The following is a 19,249-nucleotide window of genomic DNA, read 5'->3' as shown; positions in this document are numbered from 1 at the left end:
TTGTTTGTGATCATTGCACTTGCACTCTGTCTCTAAGAAGAACGGAAGGCTCTACCTTTCGTAAGTAAAAGGAACCCTTGAGCACAATTCGCAGCACTTATCCTGAGCACTATCAACATTCACTTCCGCTGCACCTTACACAACAATTCACGACGGTGACGATCAGCAGCCCTTTTCTGCTTTGCCTAAGTCTTCTCCAAGGCAAGCTTGATCTTCTTATACATTTCATCCATGTTCACATATCGATTGCCTCAAAAAAATTGCCCTTTGTGTGCAAAATAGAAGGAACCTTTTTGCCACCCTCAACAATCTCAAAAGGTGCCTTGCCTATTAACGAATGCACCGTATTGTTGTACGCATACTCAAGCATGGGTAGATATTGTTCCCACTTGCCCTTATTATCTGACACATAACACTTCAGCAAATCCAAGACAGTAGAATTAGCCTCTTCTGACTGTCCATCAGTTTGTGGATGAAATGAGGATGAAAACTTGAGCGTGGTGCCCATGTTTGTAAACAAGTCTCTTCAAAACAGGCTCGTCATACGAGGATAACAATCACTGACAATAGACTGTGGAATACCATGGTACTTGAAAACATACCATTTGGTCAGCTTTTATCTTCTTCCTGACAGGAATAAAATGCCAAGAAGGATTCACTTTTTCTTAGGATTGACAAGTAACCTATGACTGCGCAGCTCTTCAAACACAATGGTCAAGTGACGCCTATGCTCCTCTTCATTCTTCGAATAGACTATCATGTCATCAAAGAATGTGCCAACAAACTTCTGATGTGAGCGGAAAATCCGGTCCATCATCCTACTGAACGTAGCAGGAGCATTTGTAAGACCAAATGGCATCACTAAAAACCCATAAAGACCAAGCGTCGTCCTAAACGCAGTCTTGTGCACATCCTCTGGCCTTATATGAATCTGATGGTACCCACTCTTAAGGTCTATCCTGCTGAAAATTGCAACACCCTCCAATCGGTCAAGAATATCATCAATCCTTGGAATAGGAAACCTGTTCTTGATGGTATTCTTATTCAACACACGGTAATCAATACACATGCGCCAAGAGCCATCCTTCTTCTGCAGTGGAAGCACTGGGGAGCAAAAGGGTGAAGAACTAGGCTGAATCAGCCCCTTCTTTAAAAGCTCCTTAACTTGGCCCATAATCTCTTTCTGCTGAGCCATACTAACCCTATAGGGAGGTCTGTTTGGTGGGCTACACCCTGGCCGTCACAAGACGAGCACCACGTGCCAGACTTTTAGCACTTCAATAACAATTGAACTGAGAGAGAAAGACGACACGCGACCCGGAGTGGCGGAATTCCACCCCAAAGAGTATTGGCCCCAAACCTTGGCGCCCCTTTCGGTATTTCTTTATATTGCATCAACACAGTACAAGCCGATACTCCAGACTCTGCACCTTCTCTAGGAAGCATGCCAGAGAAGGAGCCCATAGGCTCATATTTAAAGACCCTAGGCCCCAAAAGCAATTTACATGGAAATCCTTCAAACTCAAAAGCTTCTGGTCCAAAAGCAATGCCAAAAAGCTGCCAGCGTAAATCACGGAATTCTGTACAATTGCCACGTCAACAGTTAGCGCAAAACGCAAAAATCCGTACACTCTGCCACGTCATAAGCCAGTGGAAAATCGGGAGCGTCTGTACAACTGCCGTCATTAGTTTTTGCGCCAGTCTTGGTGTGTGTGTGTGTGTGTGTGTGTGGGTCCTGCTTTATTTCGATTCCTTTATGTCACTAGGGCCCCATCGGACGGCGTCCCCATAAGTTGGTAGGACTTCTTCTGTTACTTCTTCTTCTTAGGTTTTAGGCCACTCGGCCGGGATCTGCAAGCTGGCTCCATTCTTCAGGAGCTTTGACACGTCAACAGTTTGTGACATCCCCCTTCTTGAAAGAAAGTAATTGACCGCGATTACAGTATATCTACAAAACAACTCAAGTTAGCTCAAAAATTTCCGAGGGACAATCAATTTGCTCTTTTTTTTTTTGTTAAGGAGTTGGCTTCTCCTTTCGTCCAAATCAAAACTCTTGATATTCCGGCGTAGTAAAATTAGCCATCACACCCCACAATTACATACCCAGGCAATCTCATCCAATTAGGAACATTCAGCAAATGGCACATCACAATGCACCACAATTGCTCAAATATGCATGTTACAAGAGATAGAAACATAAAGTCACCGATGAACACTCCCCCCGCAAATAACCATCCAAGTCCGCGCCATGAGCTGTTCAACGACTTCCTCATCACTCCTCCCGCAAATAACCTAAAAAGGTCCGAGCCATGAGATATAGAGGCCTTTAACAACCAAACGCCCCCCAGACCGCAGGCTGCGTCGTTTGGAGGTGATGAGAGTAACCATTGCTCAGACTTCTTAATACTCCCCCCGCTGGCACCAAATCTATCGCATGATTCTCGGGCCTCTCTGGCAGCAACCGAGACGGTACTAAGTCAGAAAAACAGTCATTAAACTCTCGCAAAAATGTTGACCTTTCTTTATCTAACACAGATAAATGTGACTGACAATTATCCGAAACATCACGTGCAAAAATCAAGTACGCAGAAAGATGTTTCTTAATTACGGAAGTGATAGCCGAAGCAAATACAATAGGGACAAACTCCCCTTTATGCTTTACATCCAGGATGTGAGTTTTGCCCCTATGTTGAAGGGTGAACGTTTTGTTGAAGACATCCAACACTCCATGTATACAGAACATCCACAGAATTCCCAACAGCGCATTGCACCCTTCCAAAGGTATGATGTAAATTTCTTTTGTGTCCACATATGATTGAATATGCAGACGCAGCTTTCCAATGATAGGCGTAACACACTCGAGTGGCCAGGACATGCCAACCCTGCCTCTGCTGTGTACCCCATCTTGTCAGCTTTGATGCCCAGCTTATTGGCCAACTCTAGTGAGATAAAGTTTGCTTTAGCACCTAGATCAAAGAAGACAAGTGATGTCTGGTCTCTAACTTTACCCCACGCTTTGCATAACTCACTGGCATTTGAACTTGGTATGTCACCCACCATATCTGGCACTAGACATGCCGTGGGTTTAGGTTTCTTGCCTTTCCTGTCCTCTTTGTCCTTTGAGTCAGCTGGCCTCCTCCTCTTGGGACAATCTGCAGCAAAATGGCAAGGTTGCTCGCATATAAAGCATTTGTTCTCAGTTATTTAAGCCTTCTTCTCCTCCAATGACTTGCGCACAAAAGCCTTCCTTTTCTTTTTATTGGCCTATCCTTCAGACGTCTCGGCTGAGTCCTTGCCTTTGTTTGGCTTTTCTGACCCCTGGGACGCTTCAAGAGTCAATTTCACAATGGGCTTCTTTGCATAATTTTTCTTTCGCTACCCCCCTTTCACGTTGCCCGTAAAATCCACTGTCCTCTCCCTTCAACAAGGCAAGGCCAGTGTTGGCAACTTCCATACGCTGAGTGAGGGTAGCCACTCTCTTCTTTATACAATAATCTCTAAGCCCTCTAGGCAGCCCACAACAATACTTCTCAATCTGCTTTGTCAGTGGCACAAACCTGTAGGAGGTTACTGAGAGCAACGCTTCACAAAACCTCCGACTGTACTCCTATAGGCTCTTGCAAGTAGCCACAGTGAGTTAGTGCCAATCCGTCAGGACATCGGCTTCAAATTCATTTGACAGCCACGCAGATGCAAACATTTGCTTGAAGTATACCCATGTGATGGGTGCGTGTCCTAGCATCAACAATGTCGTCCACCATGTAAGCGCATTGCCTTTCAAGAAAGTGGCAGCTTTCCTGACCTTAGAGGCCTTTGTAAAATCCCCCCCTGCATAAGCTATATCAAACTGCCAAAGGACAGTAAGAGCCTTTGCCTTATCCTCAAAGCCGCTGAAAGTATCTAATTTTACAGTTGCACCACCTTCTTTGTATGCTTTTGGATTTTCCAGTGTTCCCAAATTGTCATAGGGAAGCGTCTGCAACATGGGCACTGTAATAGGGATCATCGACGCCCCTTGGCCATTGACATTCTGCGTCATTGGTGCCATATCTGGCTGCTGTCAAGAAAAACCAGCCATGCTAAAATTGCCCTGTGGCACCCCAAACTCGCCCTGATTGCTCTGAAAGCCTTGTTGCATGCCGATGTTACCATACATGAGGTTTGGCATCATGCCTTGCATAACCCCAAACACTGTTCCTGGCATATAATGCTTGTTTCCAGGCGCGTAACCAGCCATACTCTAGAAGACAGATCCACCCCCGAAATACCCAGTTCCCTGTCCATTTAATGCAACATTTGGACTCTAAAAGGTGGCTGGCTGAACTGGTAAAGCCTGTGGAATAGGCGTCCTAACCACCTGTTCGTGGACAGAACAAACTTGTCTTGGAGCCCCAACAAACTCCGCAACGTGCAAGTGCTCCCTATCCTGCTGGGACGCATGAAGGACTTGGGCTTGAGCCTCAACGAGCTCTACTGGCTGTGTGAGTTGCCTTGTCTGCTGTGGCACTAGTGGCGTTTGCAAAAACTCCATAAACCTTGGGTTCTGCACCAATCGCTTGAGAACATTCACAACGGCAACCAAATAAGTCTTGAATGCATCATCTGCAAGTTGCCCAGTCATAAAGCCCTACACTGGTGTAGCATTCACACCAACAAAAGGTACAAACAAGGGTGGCCTAGAACTCTCGGCAACCTCAAACCCGTAGGTATTGCATGTCTATCCTGTGAAGAGGAACCCTCTTCCATAATGCCTTTCTCTTTGTCGCCATAATGCAATCCCGCGTTCCTGTACTCTGTGTCTTCACCAAAAACGAACCGAGACTCACTCTTTAAGGAAAAAGTGGTGGTGTTCCGGCGACGGAACCATGAAGCCTGTCCATAGGGTGGTAGACTTTAGCTTTCACCCGATTCTTTACTTGATAACTTTACTTGAACTTTACGACACAAAGAAACTTCGCAAAAGAACTTGTAACTGGAATTAACACTTCAAACAAATCACGGCTTGGCAGCTAGAGTGCTACCAAGCAGATAGTGACACCCTGTAGGCCCCAAAGACTGACGCCCATTTCGGTTTTTCTTTATTATTATAAAACTTGGGAGAAAACCTACAAGTTCCTACGAGCTGTCCAGCTTTTATTGGGCTGAAAATGGCCTACTCTAGCCCAATTTCGGCAACACAACCACAGTAGGAGGCTTCACACACAAATCCCCATGCCAAAGGTGACTTTCCTGACGAATACGGACACTTTCCCAAACCTGGCGAGAATCTGCAGCAAGATGCATTCTCTGTTTTCTGCCCCGAAAATGCACCTGAACACTTGTTTAGCGATCCCTCGCTTCCCCAAACCTCCTGGGGGTATTAGGGATCAATTAGGGCCAAAACCCTAAACCTGCAAAAATACACAGCAGGCTGTATTTTACTGTTTTGGGCTCCGTTTCGCGTGCCAGTTGCATCCTAGCAACCCCTCGAGCTCCCGCACCTGTAGGGCTACTTGCCCTTTGAATCGGGACGAGATTTCTCACGTGAAATCTCTCCGAATTCACTTGTACCTGCGGGGGTTTAGCAAATTACCTGTGCAAGAGGCTCTTGCCTCGGCAATCGTGCATGAACCACACAACTCTACATATAGATGAAAAGCCCTCGAGCGGGGCATCACATTTCTGTATTCAAAGGGGGGGAGAGATGCACGAGAGAGGAATGATCGCACTACATAAGACAAGGGAGAAGGCAAAGCTTTCCATCAAAACTGTGAAACCTGCACCCACTACTCACCCACACTTTGTAGTCACTTCAGGAGCAAAAATCAGCTGCTCTCAAAAATGGGCGCCCCTCTTCCAGCTGCTCCTCTCAAAAATGGGCACCCCCCTCTTCCAACTAGATTGGGAAACTACATGAGGAGCCGCCAAGTGTCCACTTTGCCTCCTTTGAGTTAATTTCCCAATACCCACCGACTTATACGTGTAGCAAGGGGCCTAAATGACTTTGAACTGAGCCTAGAAATCCTTTTAATGCTCGGATTCCAGTGCCGACTGGCCCGACCATCTCGTGGCGACCTGCCCTTCCTGACTGCAAACTCTCGACCGTCGGCCGTTTCACATTGGCCACACAATGTCCGGCCATTTGTGACTTCAAAAAGAGGGTCCCAAATATTAAATGAAAATCAAGGGAAAGAAACCAACAACTAAGATTAGTGGTCGCCACAGCTAGCCTCGTGGCAATCCTCATCGGCACCCTTGACATCATCCATAGCAGATCAGCCCATAGCCTTGTCAATTTGCAGATTCCAAGTCATGCACCCTAGCATTTTGCATTCTCAGCCCTTAGCCTCCCAAATCCAAGCATCAGTAGCAAGATCCCATCAGCATCTCAGCATCTAGGACCATTGAATCATATTTGTGCAATCTAAAGCACATACCTCTCTAGAGATAAGAGAGGGCGGACCTTAGAGGGGATTTGGAACCAGTCTTCTGTCTCTCTTTATCACTCACAGAACCTTCACTCACAATATCTCTCCTCTCTCTAGTCTTTTGCACATCTCTCTCATGAAGCAAAAGGAACCTTGAGGACGCACAGAGCACTCATTCTGAGTTATCACCATAAATCATTTCCATTGCACATCATATACCTCAATCAACCGGGCACATCCATAAAACAGCCCACACCCTACCAGCTATCTATCTTTGGGAGATATTGGGACCAAGTGGACGAATCTAGAGAGATGTCAAGCTCTAACATAGATTGTCATACACAAGTGCACCGGTTTTAGACTCTGTCCGGTGACTCGTGCCTCTACCCTAGAAGTTGTCTTGTATAAGGAAGCTCACTTGTCTCCATTGATTGCAACAAAGTATTTGAGATGATTGGGAAATGCTTTTATAATGTTTAATGTGTCATTTTGGCTACTAGGGTACATTAATGGCATGGTGTATAGACATGCATGTACATAAATGTCCTCATTGTCTTTGTACTTTTGGTGTCCACTAGAGGTAGGGTAAGTCTTGGCTTGAAGCGTTTAACTCTCTCCATGGTGCACGGGCACCAATTTTAGGTTCAATCAAAACTAAGTAAAAATTGAGGATGCACCTTTTGTACATCTGCTGCAACAGAAATGCCACCTTCTTCACACCATTAGATGGCACAAATCCTCATATCTCTATTCCCCCAACCTAAACAGTAGCCCTGGTCGCTGTTAGTACAAGCTCAAGATAAAATAGATTTATACATTTTTTGTGGCATTCACTTACATGGCACCAATTTTCGGGGTTATTCAACTCAAAGATACATAACAAAGGACTATTTTACCTGCTTATTTGCTTTTGATAAAAAGAGGAAGCAGTTAAACAAGGCAACAATTGAGCGATGCATTTCTGAGAGTGCATTGAAATGTGCACACATAAGTGAAGAATAAAGCAATAAAGGAAGAGAATAGAAAGTGGAAATCAAACACAAACTATGTAAAGTAGTTTGCAATACCTCATGATGGAAGTGTCATGTGTGTGTACGCTTACGTTCATGAAAGTGTATCAAAGCAATAAAGAAATCTGTGTGCATGCGCAAGTATGTTTAAGTGCTTTTTGCATTAAACAGCTTTCTTTACTTGCAGCCAGGAAAATTGTGCTTGCGTTGCATGGAATTCACCGCCTTACAGTTGATTTTTTGCTTAAAATAAGACGAGGGTGGAAATTGGCACAAGGTTACATCATGAATTCCAGAAAAGAGTATTGTACTCAGAAAGTGACCTGATACCTGCACCATTGCAGAGGCTCAAAAGAGGATGATGCAAAACTGATTTATTCCATAGCATGACGTTGAGCACGCAGATGACGAGCAGAATTTCATGCCAATTACCCCACCGGTCCACAACAGCTTTGCTCATCCAACGTAAGGCAATTTCAGCGGATATAATCAATCGAATTCAGGTTCCACATTCCTTGTCCTCTTCTTCTTTTTCCTCCTTTTCTCTTCTGAATCAACATTGTCAAAGTTTACAGGCATAGCCTCTGCGTCTGTTTCCACTGTAATATTTTTGCTTGTACTTTTGATGGGCGTCGCCAACCCAGCTTCATTTCCTTTCTTTTTTCTTTTCAAGCCTTCTTTTTCAATGACAGCTGGTGACATGGGTAGAACAGAATTTCCTGCCTCGGTGATGCCGTTTGCTTCTAGACTGCCAGCATCTCGCTTCTTCTTTTTCTTAACAGCAGACTTTGTAAGTAAACTATCTGTCAGAGGGCTTGCAATGTCGACTACCTGCACATTCTCTGCATCCTTGCCCTGCTTCTCCTTCTTTCTTTTCACCTTTTCAGAAGATCTTTTATCATTTGCAGAAGGACTTGCTAACTCTAGACTGCCAGCATCTCGCTTCTTCTTTTTCTTAACAGCAGACTCTGTAAGTAAACTATCTGTCAGAGGGCTCCTAATGTCAACGACCTGCATGTTCTCTGCATCCTTGCCCTGCTTCTCCTTCTTCCTTTTCACCTTCTCAGAAGATTTTTTATCATTTGAAGAAGGACTTGCTAACTCTATACTATTAATTTCTGCCTCCTGTCTGTCCTTCCTCTTTTTCTTCTCATGGTGCCTCTCCCTATCAGAAGTAACATTCTCTATGGCCATATGCTCTCCTCCTCTGTCAATCTTCTCCTTCTTTCTCCTGTTTTGATTATCAGGTGTGATATCATCTGTCCCAAAGAGCTCTATCATCCTCTTTTTCCCGCTCTTTTGAGTTGCAGGGGTAGATTTCTCACTTGCAATGTGATCTGCTTCTCGTTCAGCCTTCTCTTTTTTTCTCCTCTTCTTGTCATGGTGCTCAACAACAGAATCATCTGCCTCCTGCATAAAAGGCGAGACCATTTTTGTGCCATTTTCAACAGCAGAGCGTCTTCTTTTCTTCTTATGCCTTTTGTGGGCAGTCTCTGCTTCCTCGATCGTTGATCCAGCAGCTTCTCCATCATCTACGGTAGTGATTGATCTTGGCTTCCACTTGCCAGCTTGCGACCTTTGCTTCTCAAATCCGTGCAGCTTGGCCTGAGCAGAAGGAGAGGTAGGTAGCTCAGTAGCTGAGATACTCTGCGTCCCATCAACGAGCTCTTTGCCAGATGGATGCGAGGAGGAAGAAGGGAAGTGGCGATGTGGGTTAAGAGGAGACCCTGACGCTCTGGCTCTTCTGGAAATGGAATCCTGTAAGGCTTGAGCTACATTGGCCGCATAATCCCTGGCAAGGGAGTCGGAGCAAGCGTCGCCAGAAAGGAAGCGCTGCAGCAGAGACGAAGCTTGAGAGAGACTGCAGGAAGTGGAGGAGAGCACTTTCACGCGAACGGGGAGCATTGCCTTTCAGGGAGGCTCCAGCGTTTCCACGTAGGGAAAGCAGAACGACATTGCCCTGTTAATTGTAGGAGCTTCTTTGTTGAATCATGTTCTATTTGATGAGGGCTAAGAGAATCATGAGACTCTCCATGAAGTTACAGCATCATGCTTGTTGATGCAATGGCTGGTTTGGCATTAGACATGGATTGCTCAGTACTAGTGTCATGCTCAGCAATGCTATGGTGGGTTTGTGTGCCAAGTCTGATGCTCTTGTAATGTGCACAAAAAGCACTAGAATTTTTTTAAATAATGCAACACATAGGAAATTTACTAATTGCGATGACATCCTCGAGGCAATTTTAAGCATGTGGTAGCACTAGCATCATAGGCCAAGGAAACAAATGTTTATTACCAGATAGCTAGAATGTGTTGTGTTCTATTAGCATTTTGCTTGGCAATGCACTTGTCCACGTACACTAATCGTGGTACTCGACAAAATCGCAATGAGCCCTTGAAAGCTTTGTGATCAAGATGGAGTCCCCGAGAATGCATTAGTATTAGTTTTTTGTCAAACAAGGACATGTGGGGAGCATCGAGGTGTTTTGAGCACCTTAATGAGGAGTTGGACTTTCAACAACCTTAGCTAGCTTTTTGTCCATTTTCTTGATCATAGGTTATAGTCCACACAACTAAGCTCAAAATTTGAGTGGATTTAGTGGCCAAGTGGCTATGAGAGTGGATGCAACACGAACATCCATCACATAGTGACCTTAGCATGCACCTACCATGCATCTGACAAGCTTATAGCAACATGGAAACATTCAAAAAGGGAAAGGAGATACACATTAAATTTTAGGATGCTTTTAATTATTTGGCATGCATGTAAGTGGAGGGAATGCAACAACCTTTCACTTGCATCTTAAAAGCTTAAGGAAACATTAGAGCCATTGATAAGGGCCAATACATTCATGATGCTATTTCTAAACGAAGGTTGTTGAAGAATGATGATGTCCTGTAAAATTATTTGGTGGTTATGTACATCAAGAGTTGTGATCTTATTAAAGCACCTTTATTTAACAAGCTTCCCATTTCAGATGTTGCATCTTGGTCTGCACTAATCTTTGAATACGCTCAAAAGGGCCAACGAGAGTTAGCTCTACTCAACTATACTTGCATGCAACACAAGCATGTCTCCACAAATGCTATTACCTTGGTGTGCATCTTGAAAGTATGTGCTAGCACAAAAAAGAATTGTGCCCAGGGGAACAAATTCAAGAACAAGGTTTGGATGAGCAGTAGAGATAAGGTACACCATACATAGGTATAGCAGCCTAAAACTAAGGAAGATGACACGCATGTCACAAATTTTCTCTCACTCTCTCTATGTGGAGGTGTATGTGAGCGAGAGGAAGGCTAGTTTACACAAGTATTTTGAATTGAGCTACTCTATTGGGACTTCGTTGCTTTTGATCTCAACTCATTCTTTCTCGATACTCGTGTGTGTGTGTGTGTGTGTGTGTGTGTTTTCCAGTAACAATATAACATAAACACGACCACTTACAGTTTCACGAGCAGCTGATTTGCAGCCTTATCTACCAAAGTCAAGAACATTATTCATCAATACTCTCAACCATATTCGGCCAGAATCACTATAACCCTGTCCCTCAACCAAATATTTAAACCATGTGCATCCACATTGAGCAGGGATCACAAACCTAAGCCGGCTCCGACCTTACCTGAGCAATAATAGTAAGCTCAGTACCAATCGAGCAGCCCAAGCTATGTACGGTAAAGTAGCGCAGAGTTTCAAAAACTCTCAATATCGAGCCGGCCAAGTCGTTGATTGAGCAAGACTAGAAGGCCTAGCACCGGTCCTAGATGCTCACATCCTACACAGCCAAGTGAGCAAAAAATTCCAAGGAAACATAATACTCATACGGTATAGACCCGAATTGAGTAGTAGTAGTAAGCAATGTATCCAATCCAAAATTACCCAAAAGAAGAATATTAGCTGCGATAATTCAAACAAATTTACCAGGTTTCAATTTTTACCCATCAGAAGGTTAACTATATCATATAGGTTCTTTCATCAAGTATTTAAAAGGACAGACATCAATCAACATAATTTAACCTAAACAAAGGTAACAATCAACCAGTATTGCAAGAGGATACCTTTATACAATGATTTTTTATTTAAAAAATATACCCTATGACCGGTTCATACCAACGCCAATCCCTTTGTTTTATACCCAGCAGGTAGGTTAGCTTTACCATATACATACCTTCACCAAGTTAAAAGACAATCTTTAAGCTTTTTAAGCTCCTTACCTCTTGTATTGTAGGAGACTACTCTCCTTCCATGTTAGAACAACCCGAGCTAAAGACAGGACAGTTTTTATGCATCAACGAAAAACACCAACATTTTGAAAGGCATTCACAACCAAGGTCACGGATACATATTATTGCCCTCCTTTTGATTTATCAATAAAAGAAAAGCATTTCCTAAAGGCAATTAAACCAACTGTGCCATAGCCAAAAGGGCTCAGTAGAAGTCACATTACAGTACAGAAATGAGAATAGTACCAACACATCAAGTGTATCACACCACACCATTTGGACAATAGTCCATAGCTTACCTGATAGCCAAAAGGGCTCAGTAGAAGTCACATTACAGTACAGAAATGAGAATAGTACCAACACATCAAGTGTATCACACCACACCATTCAGACAATAGTCCATAGCTTACCTGAGATGGAGTCGGAGCGACCAACTCTACGATAGCATGCTTATCCTTGCCTTTAGCCATATAGTCGATTACTAAACCTTACACCCTTGCGAGTATAAACCCTCACAATCTCAAAGAACACAAGTACTAACATGCTCACATAGTACCAATTCTAAGTGAGCAAAACCGCTCACCTTTATGGTGTTGGGAGCAGAGGCCCCTTCCCCTTTCCAGCAGTGTGGTAGGTCATCTTCAAGAGGAAGATGAAGACACAACAGCACCCCACATTCCTTCTTAGTAGTGAGGCGGGCCTGATTTTGCAGTGTCCTTATCTCGCATAGAGAACAGGGGAGGGGAGATAGAGAGATAAAGAGAGGGAGGCTTAAGAGAAGGGGAAGAAGATGGCATTAGAACGTGTAGTGTCGTAGACTGCAGTGGCCATTGAGGTTTAATCACAAAAGAAGGCAAAAAAATGATAGAGTGCGACCGTCCATAGCTCTTTAGTTAGCAACTAATAGTTAGGTTTTTATTTAAGGCACCTATCAACTTATCACCTATTGAATGTACTTCGGTTAATAATCCAAGGCTCCCTAGGCCAAATAGTCCACCATTTGAAAAATCCCACAAGGTTATTAACACACCATCCCTAGTAATGTGTGTGTGTGTGTGTGTGTGTGTGTGTGTGTGTTTTTTGGATTAATTATCTTACTTATACATAAAAGAACACTTTTACATGTTCAAAAGACACGTGACTTTAAACTTCAAGAAAGTGAGTACAAAACTTCTTTTGTACTTCAAAGTAAGAATGGAGATGCATTATAGTTGTTGTTTTGTGTATCAAGAACTTAAAATTACAAAAGTAGATGTTGTTGTTTTATCTTCAATATCAAATAACATTTATCCTAAGCGTGTCTAAAAAAAGATAGAACTCTCACTTGTATCCATATAAAAACAATGAGCGATTAGTTTTGAATATAAAGATAGAACTCTCACTTGTATTTATATAAACAACACAATGAGAGATTAGCTTTGAATACATTTAATAGGTGTTACTAAGCCTATCAGTCGTTATCTTTGTCAAACTTAAAAACACTTAGACCAACTACTATTCTATGCAATACAAATCTTTTGTGGTCTAAAGTGTCAGGCATAAAACTTGCTTTATTTATGATAATCCATCAAAAGGTATTGACTCCCTCCTGATGCATGTTGACGTTCAACCATTTTTTTAAGTATTCATTCACTGTATCTTTTTTGGTCGTATAGACCCACAAAAATATATTGCAATAGGAAGAAAGCTAAATATATCCGCCACCCATCACACTCATATTCTAGTCCAAGAAAAACATAGTTAATCAAAACCTTTTTAGTTTAGAGTTTTTAAGTCAAATGATACACATGTATGTTTGCGTTAAAGTGTGTGTGCATGCCATTTCTGCATGGATATTACACGAATGTAAAATATATGTATGACACCCTTTCCCAAGCACCATACCCAGTGAGGTAGTAGGCCCATTGAGTATGGACCCACTAACTCATCAGTATGATAAGTATATAAGTAAAGCTTGATGTCAGGCTAATGATAATCCAATGTAATGACCTTAGTGAGAGTGTTGCTAGGTTTCTCCAGATGCATGTATAAGAACAAACAATGGTTCTATGAACATTATACTCTAGTAGAAGTTTTAAAGCTTTCTGAGCCAGTATGAGACAATGTTTATGTGAACATTGTATTCCAGTAGAAATTTTAAGACTTTGTGAGCCAATATTAGAGAATGTTTTTGTGACAATGTTTCAGTGACCATTAAACCCTAGTATGAGTTTTAAGGTCTTGTGAGCCAATATTCTAGTATATGTGTTGTCACATATTTTCAATTAAAAGAAACCCTTCTTCAGTGAGTCGAATTGGTAATTTTTACATCCTAAAATTAGTCATGTCAAAAGAGAATAATGACCACATGTATGAATCCCATCACAGATAGATTCCACACCTGTCAAAACCCACAGCACTCATATCTTTGTCTAAGAAAACATAATTCATCCAAAATCTTTTGAGTTTAAAATGCTTCAAGTCAAATGATATACATGTATGTATGACAATATGTTTGCATGTGAAGTGTGTGTGCATACTATTTTTGTATGGGTGTTAAACAAATGTTATATATATGTATGACACTGTGTGTATGTGTTTCCTTCAGAATGGTTAGCAAAAAGAAATAAAAATGTCAAATGTCACCAACTTTGAACATGAATTTTTTTTTATAATCTAACAAGAAAATGCTAATCTAGTTGATGCGAAGTTTGATGGTCTTGTGTCTTTATTGTTGCAAGAGACTCGCTCTAGAATATGAGGCTCATTAGTGAATAGGAAGTTGTGGTTGTGTAGCAAAAAGAAGAATACCATTGAGCAAGAGTTGTCGACAAGCTTCCCATAGCTTTCACTACATGTAGTAGACTTGCTCCCGTAGTTGTTACTTCTTCAAAGAGAAATCAGTCATAGAATTCTCATGATAAAAGCAAGAAGAAGACGATATTTTACTACTGTAATGCAAATGATCATATCATCAAGGAATGTCTTAAGCTTAAGGCTACAGAGACTCGTACAAAAGAGGCAAATGTGGTTACTGCAGATGCTTCTTCAAATCCAAATTTGTTGTATACTGCAAGATGCAGAGTGGACTTTTATTACGTATTGTCAGTATGACCCATCTATTCATAATGCATGTATTGTAGATTCTGCGGATCATGCATGGTACTTTGACAGTGGACGCTTATAAGCGCCCTATGTCTCATAGTGATCTATTCACTTCTCTTTGTCATAAAATCTAATATATAACCAATCCAAACAATTTTCTCATATTAAACTAATCATTTATTGTGGGAGAATAAACAGGAACAATGGTTAGAATATAGACATGTGCTTATGGATCTATCTCAACACGGGGCCAAGGTTGAAGGGTCCAAATGAGAGATGGTCTGTCAAAGAGCAATGCTAGCTGATGGAACTTAAAGACCTTAGGGTTAGCTTCATTAAAGACCTCCAAAGGTTAATGTTAAAAGTCCTTAAACCGTAGGCAAGCTAGGGCTGTGCTTGAGGTGGGAACCTGGCCCAAGCTTGAGCTGCTTGTCGTGCTTGCTGACTAAGCTTCTTGAGGTGCTTTGTGACTAAGGTGCTTGAGGTGGTTGAGGTCCTTTATGACTAAGGTGCTTGAGGGGCTTAATGTGTTCCCAAAGTCAACCACAATCCCTACTCATGGGGGGGCGAGCCCTGATTGTAGGGGCTAGAGAAAGAACACACACACACCCTCACACAAGGCAAGCCTAGTCTAAAGAAGCAACAAGGACACATGTCAAGTTCCTCTCCATGTGTTGCCCTCATAAGGTGCCTAAAGCCTATTGGTTGGCCTCTAAAGGGGTCCAATAATCTTTTAGCTAATTAAATTAATTGTGTATGCATTTATCAAGTCCTCTCTCTCAAAGAGGAAAGGGGGACACTTGTCCCAAGGCTAGCATGGTTGCTTGATATACATTATGCATGTGATTGGCTAGGCATGTAGGAGTCCAATCAACTTCTATCATGAGCTACAAGGGGGGGGGGGCGGGGGGTCGACCAAAGCAAGCGGGGGGTGTACTTGGGGGGTATACTCTTTCTCACACACACTGACAAGCTCATTCTTCCTTGGCAAAGTGCAAGAGCTCCATCTCCTTCTCCAAGCTTGTTGAGAAGTTGAGAGCTTACACCAACACTCTTGGCTATGGAGTGAAAATCCAACCAAGAGCCATGCTTCAATGCTTAAGCTTGCCATCTTCTTCATCATCATTATTATGCTATTATGTTATGCTATGCAAGAAGAGGGATGATAAGTGAGGATCTATCTCTTTCTCGTATGATACTTCTTCTTCCTCTTCCCTATCCTCATTCCCTGATAGCTCTCTTCACCTTTGAAGGTGTTTAAGGCCTTGGGACTGAGGCTGGGGATGGTTAATTCTTTTACAAAGTTTATGCTATGCTTGTGATGCATGAATCTTTCCATATTCATTGCATCACCTAGGTCTCAAGGAACACAAAGATTGTATTATACCAAGTCTCTCTTTATGGGAGAATCTATAATACAAAAGCCTATTGGAGGGGGGACCGATAAATTTGACCCCAACTGTTGTCATGTTCTCTAATTCTCTCTCTTTCAAAAGTATCGTTCATGCCAAGTCAATTAAGTATAATGGTTGTGTTGCTACCACTAATTAAGTGCACCCTCTATGCTCTCAAAGTAGTCTCATAAAAATGCTCTCTATAATTCTTTTAATTTCGTTATTCTCAACGTTCATAGGCCATTTCCATTACATTGATATTAGAGCTATTGGTTTCTCTTTTCTTGCTTAAGAAGAGAGGTCCTTAGGTTGTCCATGAAAGGTTGGACATGTTCATTGCAATAGGGTAAGTGGGACAGGGATCTATTATCTTGGCTGCAAAGGACTTAGTTCGAGGTACACTGTTGGGAATTATAGTCTTAATAGTGGAGTCTCTGGGGGTTTTCCTTTGGCTTAACCATTATTGAGCTACTAGCAAGCTCAACAGGAACCGTAATCAATTGAGCCATGTTAGACCCTCTTCACTAGTCTTTGCAGTCAATAGTGTCTAAACCCCAGGTGTGAGAACTAATTTTCAAAGGTAAAGAAGAGTAGTGACTAAGGTTTTTGAGGGTATCAAAGCACAAAGTAATTTATACATAAGTTTAATTAGCATAGCTGACAATAACCAAGAGAGTAGAATGAATATTCACAACTTTGATTTTGCACATGAAAGTGCTAGTGATGATGCCCCCATGTTTGTTAATTATCTTGTTCCTAGGTTGCAACAAGCTATGGGCAACCCTGCTTTTCAAGCTGAAGTTACTCAGCGACTTCGTGCTTATGGGATTTCCCTTCCTCTGAGAGAGAGCTTAGGAGGCCTCTTGATGAGACTCTCAGAAGAAGACTCTCTCTCATAAGAGAGGAGGAATCCAAAGAACGAGAAAGAAGCGAATCAATAAGTTCCTTTGAAGATGTGGCTCCAGAAAGACGGCGGTCTAGACGATCTCCAACTCCTCCAAGAGGAAACAATCCACCCATAGTCCTTCTCCTTGTCACTCCGAAAGGGAAGAGAGGAAACAAAGGAAGAAAAAGGCAAGAAAGAGGTCACCTTCTTCTTCACCTTCCTCCTCTTCCGACAAAAGCAACAGCTTTCTCCTAGAGAATACAAGAGGAGAGGACATCGCAAATCTTAACCTGCATGGCGAAGGTCTCAAAAGCTCAATAAATTCAAAGAGGGAGGAAAGAGTATCTCTTTTCTCACCTATGATGGCACCTTTGGTGCTACTGACAAAGTATTGGCCTTCATCCAACAATTTGATGCGGCCTTTGGAGAGACGAGGACTTCACAGAGTCCTCTAAGCTACACCATGTAGCTATGCACTTCGAGGAATCTGCTCATCATTGGTGGGTTAGCCTTTGTGGCAACGGTGAAGTCCCAAAGACATGGAAAACTCTACGAGTTTCCATCATGCAGCAATTCCTTGCAAGCGATGCAAAGGACAAAGTGCTTACCGAATGACGAAGTCTATCCACAAATATGTGGACAAGTTTTGGCATTTACATCTCAAGGCTACCATCTTTCAAAGGATAGACTTTACTGAGCAAAAGCAACAATTATTTGCGTGATTACCTGAAGAAATAGCCGAGTATTTCAATTCTCAACGACCTGGTTCATCACCAAAGTAATTCACCACACTATGGTTGCTTCATGCGTCAATTTCCAATAAGGGGCTAAAAGGAATGCCAAGCCCATGGAAAACAAAGATCAATATGATGCAAAGAGGAAGAACAATGCCCAAAACTCTTCCCAAGGCAATTCCAACAACAACAACTGGTCCAAGGAGAAGGGAGTTAATAAAGGTTCTATTGAAGAGCTAGAAGCTTTTCATAAGGACCACAAATGATTTAAGTGTGGGGAGCAAGGACATGGCTATCATTCTCGCCCCAAAAGAAATGCCCGCAATAGAGCTTCCACGCTCAAATCTCCAAAAGAGGATGCTCATTGCAAAGGATCACCTCTCTCCTATGCTTTGGAAAAGGTAAGGGAGCATGATGCCTTCATTCTATTTGACCCTCGCTCTACTCATAACTTCATATCCAATGTATTTGGCCACTAAGTTGGCGTTCAAGCTTTTGAGATGGGAGATATTGTGACTATCGATGGAGCTTTCAAGGGACAGCAAGCCTCCCGTACTCCCTTGATTGGGAAGTTGAGGCTTCACGTCCAAAGCTAAGTCGACAAAGAAGACTTTTTTATCTCTCCTCTCCAACATGAGGATGTTATCCTAGGGGCACCATGGTTCAACCGCATGGCTACCAACATGAAGTTCTCTGAAAGGAGAATCTACTTTGCCTACAAAAAAAGAGCACGTATATAGATGCTAACGAGTTCGGTCGTACTATACCACTTGTAAATTCACCTGCTTTTGATAAGTCAATGAAAAGCTCAGTTTTTGCGTACATGATTTTTGTCAAAGTCTCTCTAAATGATGCTAATGTTTTAGCAAACCAAAGTGTTAGGAATCAAGAAGAATTAGATTTGTCTAATTTTTTAAATAGATTCCAAAATGCATTTATCGATGATACCCCTATGGACTTACTCCAAAACAAGGCGATGATGACCATCGAATTGAGCTCCTACCAGGAAGCTCACCGCCTAATAAGCCTCCTTATCGAGTTTCCCAAGCTCAACAAGACGAGATCATGAGGCAAGTACAAGAATTAGTAGACAAAGGGATGGTGAGGCCTATATCCTCTCCCTTTTGTTCTCCAATCTTTTTAGTGCAAAAGAAAGATGGTACATGCTGCATGTGTGTGGAGTATCGAGCGCTAAACCATATCAATATCAAAACAGATTTCCCGTTCCACGGGTCGAAGATCTATTTGATAAGCTACAAGGTTTGACCTACTCCAGTAGGATTGACCTTAAAAGTGGCTATCATCGAATAAGCATAGTGAATGAAGATATTATAAAGACCGCGTTTCGTACAACGTTTGGTCTTTATCAATATCTAGTCATTTTGGCTTGACTAATACAACAAAAACATTCAATTGTTTGATGGAAAAATATTTAGACCCTACCGCAAGTTAACTAGAGTGTTCTTTGATGATATCATCATCTCCTCCAAGGACTTGGAGGAGCACAAGCAAC

The 19,249-nt window shown here is 42.3% G+C and overlaps 1 protein-coding gene across 1 annotated transcript; it reads right to left on the bottom strand.

Annotated features, from left to right (window-relative positions):
* Positions 1 to 7,561: 7,561 nt before the first annotated feature.
* LOC147420746 (uncharacterized) lies at positions 7,562 to 9,464 on the bottom strand. Its single transcript, XM_086504843.1, has one exon. It carries the CDS (start codon positions 9,320 to 9,322, stop codon positions 7,907 to 7,909), a length of 1,416 nt encoding a protein of 471 aa, XP_086360969.1. The 5' UTR covers positions 9,323 to 9,464; the 3' UTR covers positions 7,562 to 7,906.
* Between the last annotated feature and the right edge of the window lie 9,785 nt (positions 9,465 to 19,249).

This window comes from Adiantum capillus-veneris, chromosome 28 (genome assembly GCF_014529385.1).
Source record: "Adiantum capillus-veneris isolate H3 chromosome 28, ASM1452938v2, whole genome shotgun sequence".
In the NCBI taxonomy this organism is placed as follows: Eukaryota; Viridiplantae; Streptophyta; class Polypodiopsida; order Polypodiales; family Pteridaceae; genus Adiantum; species Adiantum capillus-veneris.
The sequence above is the reverse complement of the archived record's forward strand: the minus strand, read 5'-3'. Positions and strand labels throughout refer to the sequence as shown.